The sequence below is a fragment of the Calonectris borealis genome, chromosome 16 (assembly GCF_964195595.1).
Source record: "Calonectris borealis chromosome 16, bCalBor7.hap1.2, whole genome shotgun sequence".
Taxonomy (NCBI): Eukaryota; Metazoa; Chordata; class Aves; order Procellariiformes; family Procellariidae; genus Calonectris; species Calonectris borealis.
In genome coordinates this window covers 11,418,946-11,434,542 of record NC_134327.1, presented here as the reverse complement: position 1 = coordinate 11,434,542, position 15,597 = coordinate 11,418,946, and the positions used below count along the sequence as shown (strand labels likewise).

Below are 15,597 nucleotides of genomic sequence, written 5' to 3'. Positions count from 1 at the left end.
AAGTTAATGAAGCCAGCTGACCTGGCAGGCTTCAGAAGGGGAACAAGACAGGAGAATGGAATTATTTTAAGTCAAAGATATGAAACACCTGCAGCTTGCATCCCTCATAAAGGTTTAAATCTTGTACAGAAGGAATTGAGATCTACCTGGTTGAATAGTGGCTTTCAGGAAGACACTGGGAATAAACAGCCAATGGAATAAGATTGTTCAGGGAAGAAAGAGCTGTCTTACATGACCAGGAAGCACAAGGCTAAAAGTATATTTATCCAAAGGTTAGATCATATAAAGGCTATTATTCCGCAAATACGGGTCTTCAGCCTTGCAAATGCAAAGAATTTGGGAAGGAAGTGGACCTAATGTGAAGGAGGGCACAGTCCCAAAGCAAACGGCTGCTTGGTTGCACCCTGGAGCTGCCTGCGTGGTGTGGAGATGTTACGATGCAACAGCCGCCCAGAAACAGAAGCAGCAAGTGTGTTGCAACATTTCTGGGATTATTTTTTTTATTAGTTTCCAAGAAATGGGCTGGAGGCAACAGTTTCCCCCAGAGCATGCCCAGGATGATTCAACCCTGCCTGCTCAAGTGAGCAAAGAGGCAGAGTGGCTGTAAAGACAGGCAAGAAGGATGAGGGCTGGCACAGGGTGCAGAATGTGGGCATTGCGATGAGAACTTGCGATGGCACGTGCTCTCCGTCCTGTGCAAAATGTTTGTTCCTGCAGGGTTTTGTTTGACTGGCAGTACCCTGCAGTGCAAAAGTTACGTGTTGCTGCCGCTCTCCTGGTATTTCATCCTTGCCCTGGGAGCCGCCGAAATCATAAAAAGGCCTTTCAGAAAGAGACCTAAATTATCTCTGAAAAGCCGGGGGGGAGTGTATTGGGTTTTTTTAAACCGGGCTCTGAGTGCAATGCATTAAAATGACAAAGGTAAGTCAAGCTCCTGCGATGACAAGAAATTCCTGTCTCAATAATGTGTCTGGTACGTGTTTCGCTCCGGAGCCGCACTGCTACGTGCTCCCCTGCCTGAGCACACCGAGCCGAGCACAAACACCTGCCAGGCGCTGACACTGCTCCGGGTGCATTCCTGGGACAGCCGGGCCCCTCAGGGTGCTCGCAGCCAGGTTGTCCTGATCCCCTGCCACAGCATGTGAACCAGGCGGTGCTGGTGAGGACGTGGAGCGTGGGCATCATCCACCGACCCCTAAGCGCAGCCACTGCGCTGCTGGTTAGCCAGCCTGGGGAGAGCCAGCCAGTAAAGCACCAGCCCTGCATCCTTTAAATTAACTTAAACCCGCAAAATCTCTGTGCCTTCCCTGCCAGTCCCATTCTTGACCAGCGGTGCATCCAGGACTGCAGCCTCAGATAATCCTGCTGGCTTTCACTGTGACGAGTTCCTTTTAAGCAAGGGTAGGAGCTGCAAGAATCACTGTAAGGGGCCACATCAGAGAGCCACCCAGAGCCACGTCCTGTCTCAGCAGCCAGACCCAGGCACCACGGGAACTCCGAGGGCACTGTAAGATAATGTATTCCCCAGCCAAGAAAATGTTTTTTTCCTGGTCTTGTTTGGACTCTAGTATTTGTGTTGAAGTACATGGAGTTGCATCCCTTCTCCAGTGTTAAAAGGCTGTAGCAGGCATAAAAACCTATTTCCTTCTATTAGTTTAAGTTTACTGCCATCACTTTAATTTTCCATTTTGCCTCTGCGATAAGAAAAGGTTGATGGAAACAGATGACTCATCTTCTCTGGGGCATTGTGTGGCCTTACTCTTCCTACTTCTCTTCTCCATCTCCACTTTAAGGCGAACAACCAAATCTTCCAAGCCAGTATGCATGTGAAGGGTTTTCCTTCTCCATCATCATTTTTCTTTCCTCCTGTCCCAACTTCTCCTAAAGTCAGTATATCCTTTTGGAAATGTGGTATCCGGAGCATGATACCATCTCAACTGCTTGTCTGTCTCCCTGGGACCAATGCAAGAAAAAGCCTTGCATGACATCTTAAGCACTTTGGGAGTCTGGAAGGACTCCCTAATTCACCAAATAGTGAGTTCTGAAAATCGTTCCTCTAAGTCCTGTAAGCCAGCAAGGATACAACCCCAAGTGTAGACTTGCTAACAAAGCTCCAAGGTCCCAGGTGCATCAACACGTGAACTGTGCATATGATTTTGACAGGAGATACTTTTGAAGGGGACAATTATTTAAGTATTAAAAAGACCTTTTCAGTTGTGATTTTGTGAAGTTAGAAATTCAATCATTTCCTTTGAGCTGTTTGTGGCTATGAGTATTGCTCACTCTTTGCATTGTTAAACATATTCTGGCTGCATGTTGGCCAGGGATCCCTGTGCTTACCTCTCTCGTGAGTGTATTAAAGGTGGTGCAGCCCAACTTCATCATTTTGACCCAAAATCAGTTTTGTCCTGCAACACCAGATAGATCAACAGCAACAGGGCAAAGTATTTATTTATCAGGCTTGCGGTAGTTAGACTGCAAACAGAGCAACAGCAAAACAAACATAAGCAAATGTAGCAGCAAAGGCTTTCTTGTTACATAGCTTGTTAAGCAGACTCCTTGAGGTGTATCCAGAAGCTGGAGCTGGCCCCACGGTACCATGCACGTACAAGTGCAACACCAGTACAAGTACAAGGTGCAGCACAACTATTAGAGTGCTGCCTGTAGTCGCATGAACTACAGCTAGTGTGAAGAGTCAGTGTCTTGGCCAAACAAAGACCACCCTGCTTTGTCATCCCTTCATATTCTCTTCCTCCTTTTTTTCCTTCCATTTGCAGCACAGATCAGCTTTAGAAGACAGCAACTTCAGTTTTATGTTACAGATTTACCATAACCACCCCCTCAGCCTCTGTAACTTTCTGTTTCTCCGTTTTTCCTTTTCATCCTAACCTGCCTTTCCTGCCTCCAACCCAACACAAAAGCATCTGCAGTGACTCACTGCTCCCTAACCCGCCTGTGGCCCCTGCCTGTTTCACAGCACATGAAGAAGCCTCCTCTCTTGTACCTGCACCCCCATTCAGATTTCACACACGTATCACGCTTCCCTCAATGGGTGTAGCCTTGCAGGCACAGCTAGTTGTTCCTACTCCTAATGGCTGCTACATGAAATAAATCATTAACTGTAGTCATCAAACAGCTGCTCTAGGACAGCCACAGCCTCTGGGGTGTCACCAGCTTTCTACAGAGGCCCCCATACGACAAGTTAATGGTAGAGGTGAGCGACTTAGTAACAAAGTCTAACCTGCTTCTCCTTCCAGACTCTATTACCGGTTTTACATCTATTTTCACAGTGACTACCTTCGAAGTCCTATTAGCCTTGGCAGTGATGCAGGATCTCTGCTGGCAGAACAGGAGCATTATCAGCTCTGAATTTGTAACTTCAGTTCCTACCTAAGCAGCCAAAGCATTTCTGCAAGCACCAAAATTTTGCTTGCAGTTCTTACGGTGACGGCCCTGCTCCTGCTGCGTACCGAGCACATACAATTTCCATGGGAGCTCGTGGCAGTGGTATTTGCTCAGCAGTGCAAATACCTGCCTGGAGACCTTGCTGCCTATCCCTGACACAAGGAACGTCTGGAGAGGAAGACAGCTTGAAATGCCAGGGGATGCATGTCTGGTCTAGAGCTTGAAGACAGACAACAACATTTTCTAAAGAGTTTAAGCCCCGTTTTCAGTCAAATGGAAAATATTGTCCCTATTCATCCCAACACACTTGATACATGAGACTGAAGTTTGGATTAGGAGCCTGTTCACCCTGCAGTCAATGGAGAGAGTGAGCAATTCAGACCTTTCAGCAGTTGAATCATCCACTGAAGGATCCTGTCTCTCTCTGTGGAGGGTAGGGAGGATCTAGAGAACAACTAGGGCTCCTAAGGTGCAAGTGGAGAAGAGGGCTGAGCCTCTCTCCGCTCTCTGATGGGAGCACGGCAGTCCTGCTGCCCGGCCCCAGGCTGCATTGCCCTCACACTGCCTCAGCCTTGCCTCCAGCTTTACCCATGCTGATTCAGAAACTCCTCGCTTTCTGTGGCTGGTCATTTTCTGTCAGTTTAGGGATCTAAGCTGGGCCAGTAAGGGATCAGACAAGCGCCAGGGCCACCATGAAGCCAGCAGAGGTGAGGGAGTGGTAGAAATGCCTTTCTTAGTAGAAGCAGAAAGCTGCTAGATTGGCCCCACCATAAATAGGCTTTTCAGCATAAAGTGCCTAGTGTGAGTTGGAATGAACCCACTTCCCAAACCACTTAGATGTGTTCTGATAACTGTCCCGTGCCTGGCTCTTGGCATCAGCCCATGTTACACCCTCGTGTCTGGGACTCTGTAATAAAGATAAGGCAGGTTGTATCGCACAATGGAAGCTCAGTCTGAGGCTCAGCTGAACAACCATCCTGGGGAGATTTCTAGATCCATTAAGTGTCTGTTGTCTCCAGCTGGGCCATCGCTAATCAGCTCTGCTATAGAGCTTGGACTTTGGGCTGAGAAATTCCCCATGGAGGCTCTCAGGGGAGAGCCTCTGATGGGTTTCAAGGAGGCTTGAAACCATTTCATTCTTTCAAACAGCCCTGAAAACTGCATCTCTGATGTGCTGTTCCAGGAATGAATCACACTGTTTCTGAGAGCAGTACTCAGGGGTGTCTGAAGGGTTTGCATTATGCAGACACCGCAAGAGCTCTTGAAAAGAATCGCATGAATGAGAGAAAAATAGCAGTGCCCGGTGTCTTCCTTCCCCTAAAGCTCGGGTACAGACACCCTTTTTCCCCAGTAACTAGACTTGCTTTCAAGGTTGACGTGTTCACTACTCTAACTCCATGTCGTTTGATCATTCATAGGGCACAGCACAAACCAGGTGAGGCATGGGGTTCAAGGTAAAGCCGACATCAGCAGTGAGATCTAGGTCTGACTTGTCCACTCCTGGAGGGGGTTGGAAAACAAATTTGCGGAGCAAGCCTGCAAAGAAGAGGAACAGCTCCATTTTGGCCAGTCCTTCTCCAGCGCAAGCCCTTCGTCCTGAAAACAACCAGGAGAGAAGTAAATGATCAGCACTGTGACTCTTAGTGTTGATTTCTGAGACCGTCTAAAGTAGCTGGACAGTCTGTAAGAGCAGGCTGCTGAGGTAGGAGGTTTTTCTTTCCTTCTCTCTGTATATTAGAGGTGCTACTGTCTTGGTCTCAAACCACACAGAAGCCTGTAGGTATGTGAAATTATTCAGTGACTGTGGGTAAATCAGTGTCTCCCAGATCTCCCAAAGAAGAGGTGGTTACCTACAGCAATGGTGGACAGGAGAAATGACCAGAAATCCTTTATCCTACATTCTGTGTCCCTGGAACTTTCTTGGAATCAGGGAGAACTGTTCCATTAGCCTAGCCCCTGGTGATGCTCACACACCCCTCTCACCTATGGAGAATGGAATAAATGCCTCTCTCCTAATGAAGTTTCCATCAGCATCCAGGAAGTGGGAAGGGTTGAACTGATCTGGGGTTTTCCAGTGTAACTCGTCATTCAGAGCAGAGGTCAGCAGCGGAATAATCTCTGTATCCTGAAAGGGATCAAAGAAACTCACGGTAGCTGTTTGGAGCAGATCACTTTTGTAGTCGAGCTGGGCTGCTTTCTTTTTTCTAATGTGAAGAGGCAAGTAAGACTGAGCCATGGCAAACAGAACTGGGGGATGCTTCCCTGCCCCACTGTGGCTCTGCCTGTTACCAGTAGCTGCTGCTCTCTTTTTGGACCACAAAACGTTCCTTTCTTACAGAACCAGATCTTTCAAGAAAGATGCTGAAGTAGAGGTTCCACGTTCGGCATAAGAGATTCAAACCAATGGGATTTAATTAAACTCTCTGGTTTTTCTGGATTCAGACAGCTGTAACAAACCACAGTCCAGTGCCTGTTTATAACAGCTATCCTGGATCCAAGAAAAAGGATCACATCACAGATTAAACCACGCATCACGGTGTCTTTAGATTTTTATATTTTTCTTCTTGTCTGCTTCAGACAAAACTATAAGGAATCTGTGCAGTGTAAGCTGATAGCCTCGAAGCTCACCTTAGGAATCACATAGCCGTGGAAATTCACATCGGTAGGAGTTGATCGTGATACACCCATTGGGACAATATTGGCAAACCTTTGTATTTCATGTATCACTGCATCTGTATACGGCATTTTTTTCCGGTCCTCCAACTTAGGCAGCTCTCCTGGTTCAATGACACGGTTCATTTCTTCCTGAATCTTTCCTTGGAGGGAGGAAAGGATTAAGAAGCTGATAACCCTCTTATCTTGCAACTGAAATGGCTTCCAGTTTGGCCAGGATGAAGAAAACGGAAAACTTTGAGGGGTATTTGGGAAGAGCAGAAGTGGATAAATCAGGGCATGGCGTGGTTCTTTCGGGTTTGTTGTTGAGCCAAGGGAGCTTAAATGGAGTCACTACAGTACATCCCCTGCCTGATTCTGATTACACACCTTTGTTATCCCATAGCCCTCAACAGAAACCAGATCAGAATCAGCTCCTGAGGAGACCTTTACTGACGTAAGCCCATAGCCTGCAGGAGAATAACGACGGGGGAGCTTTACTCTAACTGTAGCCTGGCCCTTAGCCTCTCCCACTTGGCTGGGCTGGTTTATTGCAATCCAGCTGAATAAAATTCCTTTGTAAAATCAACGGTTGTTATCTCTCTCAGAGTACTCAGAATAATTACTCTAGACAACACTGAATGAGTTCCACTCCCTTCCACAACCAAAGCCTTAAGCATGCAACAGTTATTGTACAAGAGGACTTAGCCTTACTCTGAATTTCCGGGTATTTCATCATCAGAAGAAGACCCCAGCGCACAGTTGTAGAAGTAGTCTCAGTCCCAGCGGCAAAGAGGTCCAGGGTTGAAAACAACAGGTTTCCGTTGTCGAACATGGTGTGGGGTTTCTTTGACTCCTTCAAAACATACAGGTAATGGCCATAAGTTCTACAGCAAGTGATACCAACATGTGACTGGGTTGCCACCATTTTTATCTGCATTTTAGCTTTTTCTGACTTTATACGCTCTGGGAAACTAAATGTTTAGTATTTTAGCATTAGGGCCTATGCTGTAGGGAATTTGTCTGGTCCCAAGTGTATGTGCAATCCCCAGGTCCAGCTATTAGGTTAGTTGGAATTTTGTTACTGCAATGAAGTTCATCAATGTGCCATTCTTGCAGGAAGGTTTGGGATGATCTCCTCCTTACGTGTGCTGAGTGGTAACTTATTTCACCCACGTGGGACATCTTGACAACTAGATCCCTTTAACCAGCAGTTTCAGTGGAGTTATGGAGCGAGTACAGCACAGCCCACTGTGAGTGTGAGCTTTGATATATTCTGCTCACTGCAGTTCTTCTGTTTCCACTCACTCCCAGTCCCTGACAGATGCTCAGTCCTAATAATAAGTCAGAGCTAAGAGAACAGAAAGACTCTGAGACTTAGCTTTAAAGTACCTGTTGTTGCTTCATCAGAAAGGCATCAACAAAGCCTGTTAAGTTATTTTCATTAAACTCTTCTTTGTGTTGCTGGAAGAGCTTCTGGAGAAATGCTTTCAGTTCACTGACATTTTTTAGCACAGTCCTGGAAGCTCCAGAGAGAAATCCAAGGGATGGATAGAAATTATATAACTGTGGAGCAAGAGAAGTCTTATTGTTAATTGGCATTTTGAACACATACTGGTATATCAAATCACACTGCTGGTTCCTTGTCCCATGCCCTGACATCTCAGGCCTTAATTCCCCCACGTTTGCTTGTACAGTCCAAGCAGCTATGAACTGCTGCAGAAATAGAGTGTTCTCTCTGTTATACCTCTGCATGAGTCCTTGCTATGACTTTTGGGAGACTCATCAGCTTAATCTTCTTTCAGGGCTTCCAGCTGTGTAGGTGGTGGGACAGATGTGAAAGATGGGAATGTGAGCATTGTACTTATTCCAGGGAAAGCCCTCAGGTGTGTCACATCCTATGGCAGCAGAATGAACTTGAACTGGCCACCTCCAGAGACAGACAATATTGCTGTGTCAACATGGTGCTTTCCAAGCCAATTAGCTTAAGCACAGCGCCAGGCTAACCCAACTACACTGTTCCTAGGAGCTGGACTGAGCACAGCATTGCAGTATGTCATGTGGACATACGTGCTGTCAGGAGAAAGGAGGGGTCTTACCCCCATCATCCCATGAGAGGTGTGCACATCTTCAAGGAGACCACTAGCTGCCCTGCCAGACAATTAAACAAACACCCGCCGGTAGCTGTTAGCTGGTGCCTCGTCCTGGGAGAGTGTCTGTACACAGTGTGTAACTCTGACCTGGGCTTGGGTGGTGCTTTTGGGCTTAGCTAGTCTGGAGTTACAGCCAGCCGCAGACCTCAGTGCGGCTCAGAAAGACGACTCCACTGGCATTCAAAGCAGAAGCTTTGTCTCAGGAAGGAGCGGCCTTGTATCAGCTGTTAGTTTGCTAAGATTGAGTTTCAGTAGCCAAAACAAAAGAAAAAGAAGTTTGTCAAACCTGGTTCTAGGAGAGGCAGAACTAAGACAGTTACTGAAGGTGTAATACAAGGATTTGAGATGGCATTTCAGGGCCGATCTCGGATATGAGACGTATTGTGCTTCTGCTCTTCAAAGAAGGCAAAATGGTTCCTTTTGTAAAGACTTCGTTTTTTTTTCTTTTAGTAATAAGCTTCACAGATTAAGCCCAGAAGCCTGGGAATCTGTGCGTGGCGGATACAGAACCGCAGATGTGTTCCGTACAGGCTGACTGGCTGATAATGTTCATGTTCTCGCCTTGAGAAGCAAGATGTGGGAGGCCTGGAGGACAAACTTGGGGAACCGGATATCCCCAAAAAAGCTAAAAGCCAGATCATAAAATCAAGCTCTTACCAGCACCATAGGGGAGCCCAACAGCTTAGTATTTTCATTTAACAGCTTCAGCAAAGTTAGGAATACAGGATCATCATATTCAAACCTGTCTCCAAACAATATAGAGCAGATGACATTGGATACGGCATTGTTGAGTATCATCTTCGTATCAAATGGTTTCCCTGTATTTTAAGCAATGAAAACAAAAGACGATGTGAGTATGCCCGTTTCAGTCTGGTTTCCTATGGAAGTGTAGTCCTGATCTCCCAAAGAAAAAACTCAGTCACCACCCAGAATGCATAGCAGGGAATTCCATTTCAATGTCTTAAGGTCTCAGGTTAATAACCTATGTCAGCATATGCTGAACTTTAACCATAAGATATCGTTTGCTCAGAGTTAAACTTTCATTAATCTTTATTGTTCTGCTAGACATGTTTTCTGTCTCTGGGTGCAAGTCTTGACACTCACCATGGTAGGATTCAAAATATTTGATAAGGGAATTTACTTCCTCCAGGATTCGGATCTCAATGGTTCTCTTTCCCATTCCGAAATCTCGCAGTGTGGACAAGGTGAATCTTCTCATAGTTTTCCATAGCTCTCCATGGCTGAATGCTATGCCTAAAATAAAGGTGTAACATCCTTATGTTACCTGTGGTTAATAAACATTTGTAAGGCCTCCTTACACACTGGTACCACAGCTGCTTGATACACTGCTATATAAACAAAAAGCAATCTGTAAGAGGATGATACTCTCCTGCTGTAAGAATATAATGAACAAACTACAAAAACTAACCAACCAAGAGGTTGCTTACCATTTCCTTGTGTCATTTTCCTAAATATGGGTATTTCTGCCCTCTCTCCAAATTCTTCAGCATGATTTAAAAGGGCATCCTTGATGGTTTCATATCCAGCCAGTACCACAGCTTTCTTGGGTCCAAAATGCACAGTGAAGACGTTGCCGTATATCTTGGAGAGCTGTCAAGGTGAATAAATATGTTCATTTAATACCAAATCCGGACCCAAACACTAGCACTAGCCGCCCTAGGTGGTTTCTAGCCGGAAAGGAGCCTCCCAGCCTTGCCTGAAGTCTCCAGGTGCTGCTGTAATGCAACTAATGAGCAACAGCTATCAACTGCCAGCATCTCTGCTTGCACCCTGTTTGCACAACAAGGTGTCTGCTATCACTGCTCCTATCAGAGCAGAAGTCAATAAAATGCCCTTGCATTCCTGTGGTGTTCTGCAGTAACAGGCCAGCGTAGCGATACCACCAGTCGGAGGTTGGTTAGAAAACGCTGTAGCAAGCAGGCCTGTTTATTTTAATGCTGTTGACCTGAGGCAAGCAGGCGTGCACATATCTTTGAGGCTGAAGCCACAAACGCTACAAAACCAAAGCTCAACAATAACTCTTTCTTTCAGGACAGCACTTGTCTCTAATTATGGCAAGGTGGGTAGTGTTGCAGTCATCGCAAAATTATTTGCTGGCCACCAGAAACTTGAATCCAACTAGGAAGCATATTCTTGTAGATAATGTCACAGGAGCTCTAGGCTTTTATAGCAAATTAAATATGAATCATCTGTTACACAGAAGGGTGGCTTTGACAATGTAATCATTCACTCGGTATTTTAGACTTCGTTTAAACACACTGCAAGCCATCCGCTCCAAATATCTTCTTGTTTCCGATGTGCCTGGGTTACCATTTGCTATGCATTAGATACATACCGAAAATTGAATTTCAGATTAGAAGCAGCTCCTGTTATTACACCAGACAAATTGAATTTGTTTTCATCAAACGGTGGTTTGACGGCTCGGGAGATAACATTAACAGTGGTTCTTTCCTCCCTGGCAGCTTACAGAGTGCATGGCAGAGCCAGGGGCAGGGAATCACAGCCGCCTCCCAGCCTTCCTTTGGTCATTTCTTTGCATTAGTACTTCTTGGCATCAACCCTGTTTTTTCTCAGCAACACAAGTATTGGATGTAGCAGTTCTGAAAGCCTAAAGAAAGCTGCTTGGTAGATTGTAGGAAATAAGTCTGGTGCCTTCGCATGACATTTGTATCATAAAATCCCCCAGTACCACCAGAAATAGTTGCTCTTCCATATACTGGCACCCTTGAACATACCTCCCTCCCTCCCTTCTTTCCTCCCTCCCTCCTTCCCTCCTTTTCTTCCTCCCTTTCTTCCTTCCTCCCTACCTTCAGTGGGAGAGGTCTGTCTGCAGTGAGACATCTCTTGACGGCAAATGGTCCTGATCTGTCAGCAGACTGGCCCAGCTCGAGCCTTCTACCTGCAGCCTCCGAGGGGCTCAAAATACCAACAATATGGAGCTAATTGCAAGGGGTGGGGGTCTACACTTGTGTGTATATAAAGGAAGGAATGTGTGTATTATATTTATATATATAAATATACGTATGTGTATCTATACCTCTGAAGGTAAAGTCACTCTGCCAGCCTGCCTATACACCAAATATCTCATTTCTGCCCCCCACACAATGCAAATCACATCTCCATGTCCCTAATGGCATTTCTTGCTTCAGGAATTGCACGTTTTCCTCCTGTCTGCTCGCTCAAACCCTACCTCTGTCAGCGACTCGAACGGCTTTTTCAGGTCCACCACATTCAAGTTTCCAATCAGAGGAAGAGGTCGTGGCCCGGGAGGCAAACTGCAAACCGACTTCTTCAAGCTGGTAAGAAAGTATAGGAGAGCAACCAGCCCTGCTGCCAAATAGAACAGCGAGCTAGAGCCCACGTATTGCAGCAAACTCTGTATGGCCATGTCTAGATCAACGTGTGGGTATGAGCATCTTGGGGTCCCTTTATAGCCCTTCTGTCATTGCCTGAACACACCTTCTGGGGAAGTGGCTTTACACAGAGAAAAGGACTCCGAGGTCTTGTTTACTTCCATTTAGATCAGATGTACGTTTTTTCCTGCCAAATAAAGCACCCTATTTTATTCTGAAGCATGGATTATCTTAATCTGGATCTCCTATTTCATCTACAACATTGGGGCGAGGTGTTTGTTTTCCAGTGAAAATCCGTGTTATGGGCATGTTGTGATCGACATGATTTCAGGGGCAGAATGAAGGGACAGGACCTGTGCTGGATTGCTGTCACAGTGCCAGGTCACAGGCCTCAGCTGGACCACTGGTGATGCAATGGAGGAAGCAGGACCAGGAGGGAAAGCCCACAATAACGCATGGGCTGCGTTACAAGGTGCAGCTGCAAGGAAGTCCTCAGGGAAGACAAGGCTGACCAAGGAGGAGTTGGAACAGTGGTGGCATGAAGATGTGCTAATTCAGGATTGCAGACGGGAGTAGGTTCACTTATGGGTGACAGCTCTCATTCTCTTTGTTTTCTTGCCACCCCAGTAAAATCACCTCCTTGAGCAACACAGTGTTGTCATTGCTGACACTGTTATTGATCTTTGTCCCAAAAATCCTCTACCGGCAATCCCAAAATGCCCCTGAAACCACTTCAGTCACTATTTTGCAGTTTACTGTCCAGAGGACTGTGTGCCTGGATGTCCATCTCTGTCTCTGAGTTTGGTGATGACTCCTTCCCGGCTGTCCTGCCTGTTTATGAGTAGATCCATGCAATCCTCTAGGAGAAACCGATCCCTCCAGGCAACGCTTCTGCCTAGATTGGGAAAGAGATCCTGGATCTTTGTAACCTGGGAGGAGCCAGGATCAGGCTCTGCAGCTGGCCAGGCAGAGGAAGGACGGAGGCTGCCCGGGCAGCTATTGCAGCGGGGGTGCCAGCCAGGAGGAGCACACGGCAGCAGCTTTGGCACTCCAGGTGCAGTGAGTCATGCACCATGCCAGGGCAGGGTCCTGCAAGAGCCCGCATGCCCGGGCAACAGCTCCCCAAGAGCCACCTGCACCTTTGCATCCTCGGGGGATGACAACAAAGCAGAAGTGATCATGAACAGGAGGCCACAGTTTTAAATGGTGGCTCTGGGGGAAGGAGCCAATTTGATGCTCTATCACATATTCTCAAGTGGGGATATTTTGCTCCCCACTTCCAGATTCTGTCAGATCACTGGGCTGTGCTGCTGTTCAACCCTTTAGAAACCTTTAGTTTTAATAATACTTTTGCTAGAATCCTCCAAGGCTCCCGGGTGCAGGCTCCACTGATGGAAAAATGATGATTATTTATTAATAATAATAAAATTACATTAGCTGAAGGCAAGGGGAATCAATAAACTCTAACTAGATTGACATGAAAAAGGTGCCTGCACGTCTGCCTGTTCTCCAAGGCTTGTTATCAGGAGTGGAGTTTTTCACAAGGGAGAATTACCCTGTGCAGAAGAGGACTAGGCAGGGCAGGCAAAGAAAGGAGGGCAATGGATGGTCATGTCCATCTCAAGATTTGCTGAACAACTATGAAGGTCTTGGTCTGCGCAGTCTTCTCTCGGACATTTCCAAGAATATCCTGTTCTGCCAGACTCTTCTCTGAGCAAATGGTGTAACCACTGGGACCCTTGAGACTTTATAAGATGCAGTAAGAGTGAGGAAAAAAATCCTACATGGGCACAGTTGGGTACCGATGGAGGGAATTTACTGTTTCTGTTTACATACAGCCACCACTGCTCCGTTAGAGTAGAGCTGGCTACTGCTATAGACAGCAAGAGCATCTTCTGAAGGGCTTTCAGACTGTTTAAAGCTTCAGGTTGTACTTGGTGATAATATAGGGTGAAATCCTTTCTCAAGCAGTGAGCCCATGGACTTGCAACCTGCTGGACTGATGCATGCACTGTGGGAAACGACGGATGAGTTCTCCAGTGGGAGGGAATCATTGCGGTTTTCAAACACAACTAACGTGATGTTCTCACCTCCATTTCTTCCTTGCATACCTTGGCTTCCAGTATGCAATCCTGAACACAGCCTACAACTGAGTTGGCTTGCAGGTGAGGCAATCCCACACAGCACCAGGGAGAAAACATTGCTCCCTGCTCATGTGTTTTTGACTTTCTACCAGCCCGAGCCAGAAACGATACCATCTTCAGGTAAGCAGACTTTGTGGGCATAGCTCAGGGAAATAATCAGTTCCTCCTGGAAAATGAGCCTGTACGTTAAACAGCCACAGAGTCATCTAACGTCTGTGTGCTCATCTGGAGAAGGACATATAATCTTCTAATGGGACATAGGTTAATAATGCTACAGTAACAGTAGGATAATGCAGAGAAAGAGCTGTTATAAGGCCATAATTCAGTCAATGAGTTCTGATAATGTAATAAACCATGAGAGTGAACACCAAGTGCTTGTGTGCCTTGCAAGGCTCCGCAACTGATTTACAACCTCAAGAGATGCCTATCAGCCCATGCACTGTTATCAGGGGTATATAAAGCATGAGCACACCCTATTAAACATTAACATTTTTAAAGACTCAGATGTGTTAAAACAGATCCTTGCGAATGCATTTTGCTCACCTTGACAAATGCCAGTGCAAAAAGAAATCAAAAGCTTTCCGACTTTGACCTCTTTCCATTTTTTCATAATTATTGCATTGTTTTATTGGATTACACCCGCTTCTTCCCATCCTGTAAATCGGTATTTCTATAGGATCGCTATAGGGTAGTGATCAGTATCTCGAGTGTTCGCTATGCTCATTTTGATACAAATAACTTGTACTGAATTTCTTTTCATTTATCTTTCAAATCAGTATGTGTGGCACATCTACTTTGGAAAGAAAGACTCCTAAAAATACTTCTAAAAATCATTATTATTTCTGCAAATTTTCAATAAAAGATTCTTGGTTTTTTTTCCATACTCTGAGCTGAAGGATTGTATATGATGGCTCTGGTCACTGGAAGAAGAAAACAAAAAAATCTGTGCATGGGATTAGTGCATTATCTCTATGCAGAGCCTAAGGTGACAGTATTTCCCACTCTTGTTAAGCATGTAACCCTTTTAGCAACAAACCGTTCTCAGGAACTTTGTTGCTTTTAAAAGCCCTGTTCTTGGACCGAATAGATGTCATTCCTTCATGAGTCTCACTCAGTGACAAAATACATGGGACATCCTGGGTGCTGGTAATGTACTTTATAATATGCATATCTATAAAAATATTTGCAGAAAAATCCATTGTGACTATAGCCAGAAGCATGATCTTCCAAACCCCACGCTTATGCCAACAAGCCAAGGCAGCCTGAGCTGGGAAGTTAGTATTGAGGAGGTCAGATTATGAAGAATTTATTTTCAAAATACGACTGAACAGATCAAATGCCTCAACATAGCTCCAAGGATCTTTTTCTTCTGGGTCTCTAGCTTCAGTGTATCTCAACACAGTATTGCAGAAACTATATTAATCAAGGGCAATTTGGGGCATATCACGAAGGATGATTAGTTGGTAGGTATCTACAGAGCCAGGGTCCCAGGATCTTACTTTTGGGTCCCCCATCTTGATGCAGATCGAGATGTGGATTTCGATATACCAGAATTGCAACTAGCAACGTAAGACAAAAGTTTGCTCTGGCTTTCAGCGCAGTGTTGCTATTTCTACCACGTTCCCCTCTAACCTGATGAGGCTTTGGCTCAGTCATAACAGAAAATGAGCTATCATTCTGTACATCTTTGTAGAGCACATAATATATCAAGGCCCTGACCTTACTGGCATGAAACTATGATTTCCCTGTAAGTGCAAAACAATAATATTTCATTAATCATCCAAACAGAAATCCCCGTTCCCCAGACTATTCTGGCAATATTCTGCATTTTTGCTTGTCTAGGAACCTGAATTAAAAGGGAGAAAAATG

At 45.6% G+C, this 15,597-nt stretch overlaps 1 protein-coding gene across 1 annotated transcript; it reads right to left on the bottom strand.

The window, feature by feature from the left end:
- Positions 1-4,813: 4,813 nt before the first annotated feature.
- Positions 4,814-11,622, bottom strand: LOC142089160 (cytochrome P450 2K4-like). Its single transcript, XM_075165274.1, has 9 exons — positions 11,422-11,622; positions 9,659-9,821; positions 9,315-9,464; positions 8,868-9,028; positions 7,450-7,623; positions 6,772-6,913; positions 6,034-6,221; positions 5,389-5,530; positions 4,814-5,001 (listed from the first exon to the last, which is right to left on the bottom strand). The coding sequence occupies exons 1-9, from the start codon at positions 11,617-11,619 to the stop codon at positions 4,814-4,816; spliced, it is 1,506 nt and encodes a 501-aa protein (XP_075021375.1). The 5' UTR covers positions 11,620-11,622.
- Positions 11,623-15,597: the final 3,975 nt, after the last annotated feature.